At 39.3% G+C, this 14,300-nt stretch overlaps 1 protein-coding gene across 1 annotated transcript in view; it reads right to left on the bottom strand.

The window, feature by feature from the left end:
• Window positions 1-218: 218 nt before the first annotated feature.
• Window positions 219-14,300, bottom strand: part of LOC309562577 (elastase-1-like) — a 36,134-nt gene continuing 22,052 nt past the window's right edge. Inside the window, exons 3-6 of the mRNA XM_082266826.1 lie at window positions 11,045-11,139; window positions 6,720-7,000; window positions 5,171-5,334; window positions 219-805 (exon numbers count right to left, since the gene is read on the bottom strand). Coding sequence (XP_082122952.1) covers window positions 626-805; window positions 5,171-5,334; window positions 6,720-7,000; window positions 11,045-11,139 — 720 coding nt within the window. The 3' untranslated portion in view covers window positions 219-625. The remainder of the gene's footprint in view (window positions 806-5,170; window positions 5,335-6,719; window positions 7,001-11,044; window positions 11,140-14,300) is intronic.

Here is a 14,300-nt window from a genome sequence, read left to right on the forward strand (position 1 = left end):
TATTCTCATGTAGTCCATTGACATAAAGCTGTGGTATCATTTTTGCACTTCATATAGATAACACAAAGTAAAGGATTTAATGAATGCCAAAGTGACAACCTCTAGAAACAACATTTACAGGTGAATACAGAACAATAGAATGCCAGAAACAACATTATTTTCTGCAAAATGTTGTCACCCTCTGCTCCTCATCTATGGAATAAAATATAAAAATTGCCTACAAGGTAATATCATTGTATCTATCTGATATGGAAGGTGCGTACAACAGGTGTAAGTATTTGATGTACACAGATTGAGGTCACTTTAGCATTTACATGATCTCCTTAGTGTTATTGGACAGGAAAGGCTACAGTTGTAAGTAGCTGTATACAGTAGATCTGTGATCTGTGCGGAGCACAGGATACTGCATTTATTTCACCTCTGTGCCAACTGGCCTTTTCTATCTTTGCTGACTTCAGAAACAAGTAGCTACCGGACTGCACACTAATCTAACAACACTGAAGATGTTGTATGCACAAGCTGTGCCATGTGATAAGACTAAATCCCTGCTATGAAGAATAAGCACAAATCCCTTTTACAATCCAAGATTTGAACAGCTGCCACATTTGAGCTCCTGCTTCTGCCTTTAGTGTAGGAAGAAATCACGGATTCTTGTGGCCTCAATCCAAGGAATATAGGTGGAAGTTTTAGTGAAAACACTGGGCTTGTTCTCCACTGTGCAACCAATGGGTCCAAAACTGACTATCCCGTGGACTTCCCAACGCTCTCTTCCATTTTGACAGACGAGTGGCCCTCCAGAATCTCCCTGCAAATAACAATTAGTGATTTTTAGGGGTTATCCATGCCTAAGATATACAGTATATAAACCTGAAGACAGATATTAGTCTCAATATCTCCTAATATCTGGGATTGCTTGCTAAGCTGATAAAAAAATAAATGGCATTGGTCAAAGTCATGCATAGCAATTAAAGAAGGCATATTTTGTGACAACTCTAATCTGAAAGTTAAATCACTGGAATGCGTTACTGCATTTTGCACATTATTATTGTTGCACTTCTTTAGTGAATTAACCCAACAGAATACACCATAATCATGCAAGGATCTGTTTATTGCATAGAATCAAAGATCTTTAGAATAAGGTTAATTTACTAAAGGCAAATAGGCTGTTTTACATTGCAAGGGAATTTGCTCCCGAGCTTAAAGCGGAGTTCTGGCCACAAAAAAAAAATTTAAATGAACATACCCCCCAGAACAGTTAGGGCTAGTACATTCCACAATGGCTAGCCTCTGATCTGTCCCGGTTCGCACTTACCTGCAAGAAGAAATACTCACTTTTAAAATTTCTTCTCCAGCGTTGCCATCTCTGTTGTGGGCAGCTGAAGCCAGCGCGATCCTCTTCTGCGTCCTCTTCCGTGTCTTCTTCTCCCAGAATGCGCCTGCACCGGCCCCTCTCGTCACTTCGGGTGCGGCGCCGCAGAAGCTATTTAGCAGGGAATGCGGCGTCACACCGGAAGTGACGAGCAGGGCCAGTGCCGTCGCATTGATTCCTGGGAGCGATGACGTTCAGCTCCCAGGAATCATTGCAAACCGGAAATGTGACGGCACGGGCCGCCACCACCGAGGGAGGAAGTGGAAGAAAGGTGAGTATTTCTTTCTACAATAACAAGGTAAGTAAAAAAAAAAAAATCCTAACTATCCATTTCCTTTTCAGGTGAAGAAAAGCAAGCGGATGGCCACAAAATCAATTATGTCGATTTTGTGGCCGGAACTTCGCTTTAATGAATGTGGTGAATATTGACTCAGTCAGGTGCAAGGAAAAAAAAGGAATATTTTTTATTGGACGATTGGATAATGGAAGTCAGCAAAGCTTCACCTCATTCACTAAGCTCTGGGGAAAGTTCCCTAGCAAAATGCAAGTTCCCTTGCAAAGTGAATTGCTATTTGCTTTTAGTAAATTAACCTACATGTCTCCTAAATAAAATATCAGGCTGAACTCCATTTTTACCATGAAACAAATAACTTAGTCACCCTTTAATTCTAAATCCTCCAAGGCAGTAACAATTGTAGTAAAAATATCAGTGTTAAATCCTCGGAGGCTTTGTTTGCTCATTTGAACCATCATTTCCATTGCACCTTTCTCTAAGTGGATTTGATGTTGCCATTGCAGTTTACAGGTAAGCACACCTTGGTAGTCCATTTACTCTGTACAACAGAAATGTCAGGATGAAAGGCTGTTGAATAGAAAGCTAAACTTATTCATTTGCAGTAATTCACAGGGACCAATTAGAAATCATCTAACATAATTTTATCTGCTCCAAACAAAAAGTGAAATTTGAACTGGTTTCTGTGAATTACTGCACTTTGCACATTGCTTTTCCCTTTATAAATTAAGCCTGCTAGTTTTTCAGATTAATATTATACCTAGATGTACCTGAAAATAAAATAGTGACGGAAGTCTATATAGTGGAATTGATTTTCCACCTTCCAGGTCTGAAATGTGAGGGTACCCACACTGGCACACAGAACCACACATGAAAAGACTGTGCCTGGATACACACAGTATTGAATCAGACTGCTGATTCAGCCTGCTGACATAATAGAATGAACTTTCCAACTTAGTAACCAGTCTTAACTAGGGTTTTCCTGTGCTATTTATACTGGGAACTGAAATGCCAGCATGATGTAACCCCCCATAATACAATTGTTGAGTAGATCCAATAATGAGTGTAAAAGTATAAATTCATTCTGTATAGAAACAAATGGAGATCATTTTTTTTGTTTATTTTCAGGTTGACCAGTATGAAAAAAGCAAACTGTATACAAAGTAGTCAGAGAACAGACTTCTGTCATTATTCTGATTCTGGATAAATGTGAAATTGCTATATGCAGGCAAGAACACCATGTATTGTCATAACCGATAAGTGAGAGTGATGATATATGGTGGAACATTACAGTAACAAGTGTCATAGTAAAAGTATTTATTATCCTCTGCCCATAATTGTCTTTACTTCAGTAACCAGAGATTAAAGTTGTGATTGTGCATACAGTGTGCAGTGCTTGAACAAAGCAAAGTCCTCAATCTTTGGAACACATGTTGATAACACCTGGTCCCAATTGTATTAAAATCCCTTTAAAATGGTGGAAGTTATTTATCTGGATCTTACTTAATAATAAGTTTGGAAGATTTAAGGGAATGTTAATCTTAGCATTTGCTAATATGGTAGATAGAGGCATGCACTCCCTCTGTGGTAGTAGCTGGTTTAAGCATTCTAGCTGGTTTGTAGGTCGTCAGTTTACTAGATTCCAAAGGACTGCCATGCAAGTTAAAGTATTACTAAACCCACAACAGTAAAGCCAGTCTGTATATGCAGCATAGCATGCTTGTTATACTCACTGTGGAACCTGAAGAATTAATTCTCTGCATTGTTTAAAAAGGTTGTTCGATCTTATATGCACAGATCGTTCTCTTCTTCCACTGACTCCAAAACATGTCCCGATAAGACAGAGCCTTTGGAGTCAGGCTGCACATGCTCAGTTTGGTGTGTATTGCTACAGAGGTTTTGTTTTTCTTGGGAGAGTGTATGTGATCAGCACAGGGCCAATCAGCACTGTCCAGACATGTCCAGACAGAGAGGGTCAGAAGACCTGCAGCCTCATAGGTCAGCTCAGTGCAGTATGAAAACTCCTCCTACAAGCTTCACCAGAAACTGATAGAAACCACAAGACTGCTATATACTGCTGATGAGAAAAGGTATTTAGCCATTTATATTTACTAAAATAATTGCATTTCCATGTTCTGTGTACTGTGGATGACCAGATATAGTGAATGCAGGCTCATGGGTTTAGTAACACTTTGGGGAATGGGGGGGATTCCAGAGCAGAAAAAGCTTCCGACGTATGCCTCTATTGAAAATGACTTTCAGGCACTTGAAAAAAAAAGTTTTTCTCTATCCATAGCATATTCGAATTCGGTGTGATGAAGTCAGACCAGTAAAGACGGATTCTGATTGATTTCTATGAATTACTATGATTAGCAATTAGACAAATAGATATTTATTTGGTAGTAATAGTTGTAGAAATACATTCTTTCTAACTGGACTGCACAAAAATCATTTTGTCAATAAAAAGTCATTTTTTCAATGAAGTTTGAAATGTATTTATCTCAAATGGTCACAGGAGTTTGAATCTTATGATCATTTTTGAAGAAACAAATGCAACAACTGGTCATTTATTTACAGATTGTGATTGATTAGTGTTTTTGTAGGAACGTTCAAATTTTTATTTCAGAAAACACTGATCTGCTCATGTTTTTTTACATTATGACTTAAATGAATTGAGTCACAGCATAATTAATCACTCTGACATTTAGAAAGCATTTGAATGCATATTTAAAGGTATTAAAAGAAGAACTCCACCAATGCATGATTTGTGTAAAGGAGGTTGGTGGTGTTACTTACACTTCCATCCTGGTCCTTTCGATTTTTAGATGCAAAGTAGTGATCCTTTAATACCAGTACTAAAATAAGGGATAAAATAGCTATCCAGGGATTCCCTGGGGAACTTCACCCTGGGGTGCAGCGTAGCAGCATTTTTAGCTTTTAGGGTTTAAGTGAGGTGAAAATAAAGACCACATACATGGTATGTAATTGTTTACTAGATTGAAGCATATATAAACCCATGGTTATTAGGTGAAAATTAAAGAACAAAACCTGAACATAAGAAAACTAATTTAGCTATTGCTCCTAAAGACTGCTAAATTGCAAAACATTAGATTTTTGTTTTTGGGTTATTGGTGCTGACTGTTGCACAGAAATCAATGATATTTATTTCTTATATATGGGTATTCTTAGTAGGTCCATTCAGTAATGTTTGAAAAGTAAAATGTTGGGTGTGTTGACCTTCATTCTACATTTATACACACATTTTATTTTTAAATTATATATTGGAAATATTTACACAGTGGTACTTATAAAATGGTAATATCAATTTAATGATGTACTGAATTTTCTAATGTTTATGAGTCATAATAATTATCCAAATGGCCACTATAAATCAACATCAACTCAGCTCCACCATACAGACAGATGTGTTGTAAAAGCAAATCTCTACTATCTATACTAATATTTCATTATGAAATTGGTCCACCAATGTAAAATTCATGTTTAGTTACCTGGCAAGCAGCAGGAGATCCGCCAAAGTCTCGGAAACCTGCACAAATCATTGACTCCCGCACTCTTTCTCCCCAGAATTTTTTCTGCTTGCAAGTTGTGTTGTCAATGATGGGCAACTTGGCTTGGTTAAGGACTTCTGACAGTGTTAAGTTTTCTTTTCCACCTTTAGACACAGATGTGAGATTAAATAACAGTCTTAATTTCAGTCCATAGAATAGATTAAAATATTTGTGTTAGGTATTAGCAATCAAGAAACTCAAAGCTACTAGACTTTATGTTTGCATAATCCAAACAGACACTTAAAGGGATGAAATTACTAAAGGCAAAAAAGACTGTGCACTTTGCAAATGCAGTTGTTCCAAAGCTTAGTAAATTAGATGAAGCTCTGCTGACTTCCATCAACCAATCATGTACAAGCACAAATGCTGTTTTTTTTTTTTCCTCGCATGTGATTGGATATTCTTTACAAAGTGAAATGTCACCTCATTTACTAGGCTCTGTAGCAACTGCACTTGAAAAGTGCACAGTCTATTCGCCTTCAGTAATTCCTTCCCTTAGTGTCAGTATACCCATCTACATCCCGTTTGCCATTTAGGTTGGAAAACGGAATGTAAATAATCCATTCCTTAATTGTGTTATTCCAAATATAATAAAATACCTTGTTTTAGCAATTTTATTTCTGGTCACATGACTCATATCCTGCTACTCTGCACAGCCCTGGTCTGTGGGATGAGGCTATGCAGCAACGTATTGCTGCCGCATAGCCTCACCATCCTCACCAGTTGAAATCACTGCTGTGTGCTCTCATTTTCCACTGCCCAGAGCGGATTGGAGAATTTTCAGTCACATGACCACAGTTACAAAAAAAAAAAACGAAATTATATTACACACACGTTTCTAATATTTATCCTCAGATTGACTGCTTATGAACTGTAATTGGCACCTCCCATAAAGAAAAACAATTTTGTAATGAAGTAAATGTCACGTGGGCATGCTGGAGGTGAGGGGATCAAAGAATGCGTTGGCGGGTGGCAACGCTGCAGAGGGAATATCAGCCTGCAGAGCTTTGCCATTAGGAATGTAGAAGTCCAAGCTACTGGCAGGTATTGCATATTTACAGCATGGTTATACAGTAAAAGAAGAACACACATTTTATTTGGGAGCTGGTAGTGAAAAAGTACATTCTGGTTGGGATAAACCTATTAAAAGCTTTTGCCTGTGGGGCATTTTTATAACACAACACTTCAAATCCTCTCTAAGATGGAAATTTTTCTGTAGATTTAAGCTAGGTTCACATATATGAGGAGCGAGACACCGCATGTGGTTCAGGTAGGAATTGCACTGCATTTCTATTCAAATCACATGTGATTCGTTGCAGTGCAATTTGAGCCCCATGAGGCTGGAGTACACACAGGCGGAACGTCTACCAGTTTCTGGTGAACCGGCTGATCATGGCAGATATTCGACCCGTGTGTACCAGGCTTAACACTATAGATAGACTGAACCTAGACTTGGCTTATTGTGTTTTTTTGGGTACAAACAGATTACCTCTGGTGTCTCCCCATCCGGTTACCCAGCAGAAATGGCCTGGACGTAGAGTTATTTCTTTCTTAGGAAGGCAGGCATACTGTATAAAGTGAGTAGGCAATATGTCCTCCACAGGCTTGACTAATGCAATGTCATAGTCCAGCTCATTCAAATGGGGATAGCGAAAGCGTTCATGTCTATAGATGCGCTTTACATTGTAAATTTTTTCCGTAGGTTCTGTACGGTTGAGGTTATGCTTCCCAAGGACGATCCTCCAGTTGGCGGCATCTTCTGCCTTACCCCTATATAACAGAAGTGAATGATAATTAGTGTTAAAATAAATATAGTTTATTTATTTTAAAGTGCAACTTAAAGCAGAATTAATCTCACATTTAAAAATAATGCTGACAGGCAGGGTTTTTATGACAGAAGGTACCCTAGTTGCCCTAGTTGTCTCTTCTGTCACAAATGCTTCTACCTACCTGTCAGCAGTAATCCACACATGTGCAGGTCAGAGTACATTTACTTTGTGTTGTGATGAAGTGACTCCTGTGTGCATGTGACCTGACCATATAAACAGCCGAACAGAATAAACCTGGTATGTAGACTAAGAATAGATGGAAGCACCTAGGACCAATGAGAGCACTGACAGCACAGCACTGGAGGGCTTCTTTTGACAGGTAAGTCTGCCATAACGTGTTAATATGCTGTGCATACCAGCACATTATACCATAAACTTCCTAGGGGCACATTTAAAAAAAATATATATTTAACAGAGTTTAATTCTTCTTTAAGGCCCTATTCATAATGAAAAGGCAGAGCAAGGTGTGGAGTCTGTGGTGTACCATCCTCCTACTGGCATTTTTGTTTGAGAATGAATAGGATTTCAATTGCTTTAGAGTCTCAAAGCAAATCAAATACCAACCACATTTATAAAGGACATCACTGTGCCTTATATGTGAGTTGTTCACTTTTTACTTTTTTTTTTTTCTTTTTTAAAGTAGCAGTATGCATTTAGGTATTTTCCTGTACCTCCAGAATCTTAAAGGGCCAGGTCACACCACAAATTCTGCACCCTGAATGTGTTTCTGCATGTGAATTTTTGATGCATTTAATGCATTCTGATGTGTTTCTGATGCATTGCATTGCCCAGCTTACCCTCTTTGTTTCTTCATCTCAAGTCATCTTCAGGACATGTGCGTTCTGGTGAGTTTTTATGCATTTTGCCATATTCCGTACAGAAAAGATGCAACATGTTCTACTTTTTTGACTACACTGGAATGTACTGCACTAGTGAGAACTAGGGCCATTGGAGTCAATGTTAAACACTGTCCTTGTATTTTTGATGCAGAAAAAAAAAAGAAATTGGACTACACCTGGTGTGAACCAGTCCTACATCTGGTGTGAACCAGTCCTACATCAGGTGTGAACCAACCCTACAGCACAGGCACTTCCCCAAAGTTGCATCGCAGTTGCGTTGCATTGATGTGAACAGGCATCAGTGAAATGAATGTGATTTCCGTTGTGATGTGATGAACTTGCACCAGTATGAACCAGGCCTAAAGGTATGGAAAAATGTTCAAATGCTGCAGAGAATAGGGATGATTGAACTTTTCAAAAGTTCGGTTCGACCAGAACACCCGAACTTCCCGAAAGTTCGGCCCGGATTTCAGAACCCCATTGAAATCAATGGGACCCGAACTTCGGTAATCAAAAAACACCAATTTGAAGCCCTAAAACCCAATAAATGCCCCCAAAAAGTGCCTAGGGTTCTGGGTTATGCCCCAGGGACTATTAATCACACAAAAAAAAGTTCTTAAAAATTGTCATTTTTGATAGAGAGCCATTTTTTGAAAAAATTATTGAAAAAAAAATGAGTTTCAGCTCTGTAGCATGTCCAGAACCAGAAAAAAAAAGTTTGTTTGTATTAGAATTGCAATAGAACAGGATAGTGGCTCCGCTATTTTCACACCTTGCCGGTTTAGTAGCAGGCTTTTTTTGGGCATTTTTTGGGGGTCTTTGGAGGCAGGCATAACATCAGAACTTCTGTGTAGGGGTATATATACACACACACATGAATTTATATATACACATATATAGGTGTTATAGCAGAGAAGCCATATGGGTGTAAATTATTTCATTAGCGCAATCATAGGTTTCTGCTACTTTCACACCTATATATGTGTATGTGTATATATACATACATGTGTGTGTGTATATATACCCCTACACAGAAGTACAGATGTTATGCCTGCCTCCAAAGACACCCAAAAAATGCCTTCTGGTCCAATCACAGGCTTTTAAAGCCCAGTTCCTGTCCCATTGCATTTTGGTCGGTTCTGGTTGCCGAATTCCGAACTTTTTCAGCAAAAAGTTTGGAATTCGGCCGAACCTCGAACAGTCAATGTTCGGGTCGAACCGATGGTCGACCCAAACCGTTCAATCATCCCTAGCAGAGATATACATACATATTTGGTTTTTATTTTCCCCTGACATACATTTTAACCCTGTACAGGCGGTCCCTGGGTTACAAACATCTGACTTACAAACAACTCCTACTTACAAACGGAGAGAGACCACAGGAAGTGAGAGGAAATCTCCCCATAGGAAGGGAAATTCACTCCTGTAAGAGTTTGCATGATAAAAACATGTCTCCACTGAAGCTTTATCACCAATTCTTGTTTCCACAACAACCCAAAATTTTCAAAATCCAGTTGTCACAGGGACAAAAAGTGAGGTGAAATCTTCTGAACAGGGGTACAGACAGCAAAATAAATGTTACATGTGTTATCCACAAACCACATGTGTTATCCACAAAACTTAAAAATTATTCTTTTGGCTTGAGCTACACTTAAAAAATGTACCTGTTCTGACTTACAAACAAATTTGACTTAAGAACAAACCTACAGACCCTACCTTGTTTGTAACCCGGGGTCCCCCTGTATTACACTTGAAATCTAGTGTGCTTAATCCCAAGGCTGCACACATGATAAATACGGGTAAAGTAATGGACAAATGAATGGACTTTTTTAGCCTGACTAACTATGTACTATGTAATGGACAACTTCCAACATGTCAGGTCTCTAAAATTTGGGGAGATCACCCTTATGAATAGAGTGACAAATGGAAGGGTAAATATAATTGTTGACTCTAGAAAACTCTGGATCACCTGACATGTCAGTGTTTGGCCTTAATAGGAATATTGCATCATAAAAGAGGTGATCTGCCTCTTTTCTGTTCCTGCAAGTGCAGCCCCTCTAGACTCTCAGAAGCTACCTTCTGAACAGAAGATGTACAGCTTCACCTACCTCCTCTTCATGTTACAAAGAACCAGTAAATAAATAACAAATTCTCTGAACTTTACAGAATGGATTACCAATTTTTCAATGCTAACATATACATTTATTTATTACACGATTTTCATATAAATGTATTTTCACAAAATAAATGGATAACAAATTAAAAATGATATGAAATGGATAAAAAATGTTTTTATTTTCGATTGAGTAGGGTAGGATTAAAACCCCTGTCAAGTTTTTTTGTGCCCTACTATGGAGATTTTCTTTCACTTCCTGTACCATAGCCATAACAGGAAGGGAAATCTCTTCAAAGTGAGGGATGGTTATTACCAAGGTCATCAAAAATAGTATCCTCGCTGGAAGATTTCTCTCCTATTCCTGTTCTGGTGACAACCCAAAGATTTTTATTTTTGTTCACTTTCACTCTCTGTGATAATGATAAACAGAACAAATAGAGTAATTCTAATTAACGAGTGAGGAAGGGGGCATACACAGCAATAGAAATTTGACAGCACTTGCTACCACATTAAACCTGACCCTGACCATTTCTTAATTATTCATGTTTAGAAGGGAAATCTGTCTTATATTCAGTGATAAATCTGTCTTTGAACTTTGCAAACTTTTGCACTTGGCTGCCCAGGAGTGCCTTTAGTACTCCTGTGTAATTTTCTTTAGAAACATCCACATATATCTGTGTGCCATTCTAAACATGGCTATTTTGTTTCTTTCTCTTTATAAACCCTCAGAATAAGGGTACAAAAGCCATTTCTCTTTTTAATCTATCACCCACTTACATGCAGGAAGAATGTAAATACTGAATGGAGGCTTACTTACTTTGAGGGCATAACAATATAAACTGCATTCTGCAAGTTGTGAATATATAACTGTTTTAGAGGTTCAGAGAAGGGATTAAATTTAATCTATGGATAGGAAGCAAGAAACATCTTTAGCTATCTACATAGTACTGGCTAAGCACCAGTCTTTCCCCTATACTTATACTGTTATCCATTATGGCCATTATCAAAGGCAAATAAAGAAAACACTTACTTCTGAAAGCAGTGGGCTGCAGTGAGAATCCAATTCTTGTGAATGAGCGTCCCACCGCAGACGTGAACATACTTCTTACTTCCTCTAGACCGAACCTTAAAATAATAATTAAAAAAAAGACAATAAATCAATTTCATGTAATGATTTATTATACTAACCTGGAACAAGTAATGGAAAATACTGTAATATGTTTGTCAAAATAAACCACTATTTCGGTTAGTGTTAACATGTGGTCACACCCCTTTAGCACCTGATAGTGATATTTATGTATAAGCTATTGGGGTTTGAGCACAGATATCTTTTTTCTATTGCATTGTCCAAGTCAGTGACCAGACCTGCACCTGTAGCTCTTGTGTCTATCTGCCCCATATTGGCGCTATATCCACTGGAGCATTATAAGTATGCAGAGCAGAGCAGGGACTGGCCATAGAGGGATTACTTTAATGCAGTTGGCCTGCTTAAACATGTACTGCAATTTATGTGAAATAAACATCCCCATTCTACGCAAAATTTGCTATAAAGGGGGTATAACAGTGTGCGGAGGGTTCATCTAAAATGTATAGTGTTAGCATGTGGTCACCGCCCTTTAGCACCTGATGGGTTATATACAGTATCTCACAAAAGTGAGTACACCCCTCACATTTTTGTAAATATTTTATTATATCTTTTCATGTGACAACACTGAAGAAATTATACTTTGCTACAATGTAAAGTAGTGAGTGTACAACTTGTATAACAGTGTAAATTTTCTGTCCCCTCAAAATACCTCAACACAGCCAATAATGTCTGGCAACAAAAGTGAGTACACCCCTAAGTGAAAATGTCTAAATTGGGCCCCTTTAGCCATTTTCCCTCCCCAGTGTCATGTGACTCGTTAGTGTTACAAGGTCTCAGGTGTGAATGGGGAGCAAGTGTGTTAAATTTGGTGTTATCGTTCTCACTCTCTCATACTGGTCACTGGAAGTTCAACATGGCACCTCATGGCAAACAAATCTCTGAGGATCTGAAAAAAAAATTGTTGCTCCACATAAAGATGGCCTAGGCAATAGAGAGATTGCCAAGACCCTGAAACGGAGCTGCAGCATGGTGGCCAAGACCATACAGCGGTTTAACAGGACAATTTACACTCAGAACAGGCCTCATCATGGTCGACCAAAGAAGTTGAGTGCACGTGCTCAGCATCATATCCAGAGGTTGTCTTTGGGAAATAGATGTATGAGTGCTGTCAGCATTGCTGCAGAGGTTGAAGGGGTGGGGGGTCAGACTGTCAGTGCTCAGACCATACGCCACGCATTGCGTCAAATTGGTCTGCCTTGCTGTCATCTAAAGATGATGCACAAGAAAGCCCGCAAACAGTTTGCTGAAGACAAGCAGACTAAGAATATGGATTACTGGAACCATGTCCTGTGGGCTGATGAGACCAAGATAAACTTAGGTTCAGATGGTATCAAGCGTGTGTTGTGGTGGCAACTAGGTGAGGAGTACAAAGGTAAGTGTGTCTTGCCTACAGTCAAGCATGGTGGTGGGAGTGTTATGATCTGTTGTTGCAGGAGTGCTACCGGCACTGGGGAGCTACAGTTCATTGCGGGTACCATGAATGCCAACATGTACTGTGACATACTGAAGCAGAGCATGATCCCCTTCCTTTGGTGACTGGGCCACAGGGCAGTATTCCAACATGATAACGGCCCCAAACACACTTCCAAGACATCGACCAATGCTTTGCTAAAGAAACTGAGGGTAAAGGTGATGGATTGGCCAAGGATGTCTCCAGACCTAAACCCTATTGAGCATCTGAGGGGCATCCTCAAACGGAAGGTGGAGGAGCGCTAGGTCTCTAACATCCACCAGCTCCGTGATGTCATCATGGGGGAGTGGAAGAGGACTCCAGTGACAACTTGTGAAGCTCTGGTGAACTCCATGCCCAAGAGGGTTAAGGCAATGCTGGAAAATAATGGTAGACACACAAAAATATTAACACTTTGGGTCCAATTTGGACATATTTTACTTAGGGGTGTACTCACTTTTGTTGACAGCAGTTTAGACATTAATGGCTGTGTGTTGAGTTATTTTTTGGGGACAGCAAATTTACACTGTTATACAAGCTGTACACTCACTACATTGAAGGAAAGTGTCATTTCTTCAGTGTTGTCACATAAAAAAGGTATAATAAAATATTTGCAAAAATGTGAGGGGTGTACTCACTTTTGTGAGATACTGTACATTATATTTAGAAGCTATTGGGATTTGAGCATAGGTATATCTTTTTTTTTTCTATTGCATAGTCCAGGTCAGTGACCAGACCTGCACCTATAGCTCTTTTGCAACTTGTGTCTATCTGCCCCATATTGTCACTATATCCATCGGAGCATTAGAAGTTTGCAGAGCAGAGTAGCGACTGGCCAGAGAGGGATTACTTTGATGTAGTTGGCCAGCTTAAGCATGCACTGCAATGATTGTGAAGTAAACATCGCAATTTTTTGCAATGTTTGCAGAGGGTTCATCAAAAATGTATAGTGTTAACTAGGGATGATCGAACGGTTCGGGTCGACCATCGGTTCGACCCGAACATTGACTGTTCGAGGTTTGGCCGAATTTAGAACTTTTTGCTGAAAAAGTTCGGAATTCGGCAACCAGAACCGACCAAAATGCAATGGGCAAGGAAATGGGCTTTAAAAGCCTGTGATTGGACCAGAACCATTAGCAAAAGCCAATTGAGGGGGCAGGAGAATGCTAGGAATTTGATTGGAGTGACTAGGGGGTCCATAGTCCAATCATTAGTGAATACGCCCCCCAGTATATAAGATAGCCCCCGCCAAATTCCTAGCATTGTTATATAGGGACATGCAAGAGAGTGGAAGCAGTTCTGTTAATTTTACTTTAAAAGTGTCATTTAGCATTTATTAGTGTGAGGAAAGGGATATCTAGTGTAGTTAGGGTGCTCTTTTACACTTTAGTTAGATGCAAAAATGTAGTTTCTGCAGGGAAAGTGTGAAGTGTCAGGGTGACCGTAATGTAGTGTAGGGTGAACTGACTGCTATGGCAGGGTGACCAAACCCTTCCATATCAGAGTGACCGTAATGTAGTGTAGGGTGAACTGACACTGACTGCTATGGCAGGATGACCAAACCCTTCCATATCAGGGTAACTGCTATAGAGAAAAGCTAGTTTCTCTGAAGTCACTTTCGCTGCAGTAATATGGCTTCGCCCCTGTCAGCTTGCTTTTTGGCTGCAGGCGTCTATAGGGATTTTTTGA

The sequence above is a fragment of the Pelophylax lessonae genome, assembly GCF_965119305.1.
Source record: "Pelophylax lessonae genome assembly, chromosome: 9".
Classification (NCBI taxonomy): domain Eukaryota; kingdom Metazoa; phylum Chordata; class Amphibia; order Anura; family Ranidae; genus Pelophylax; species Pelophylax lessonae.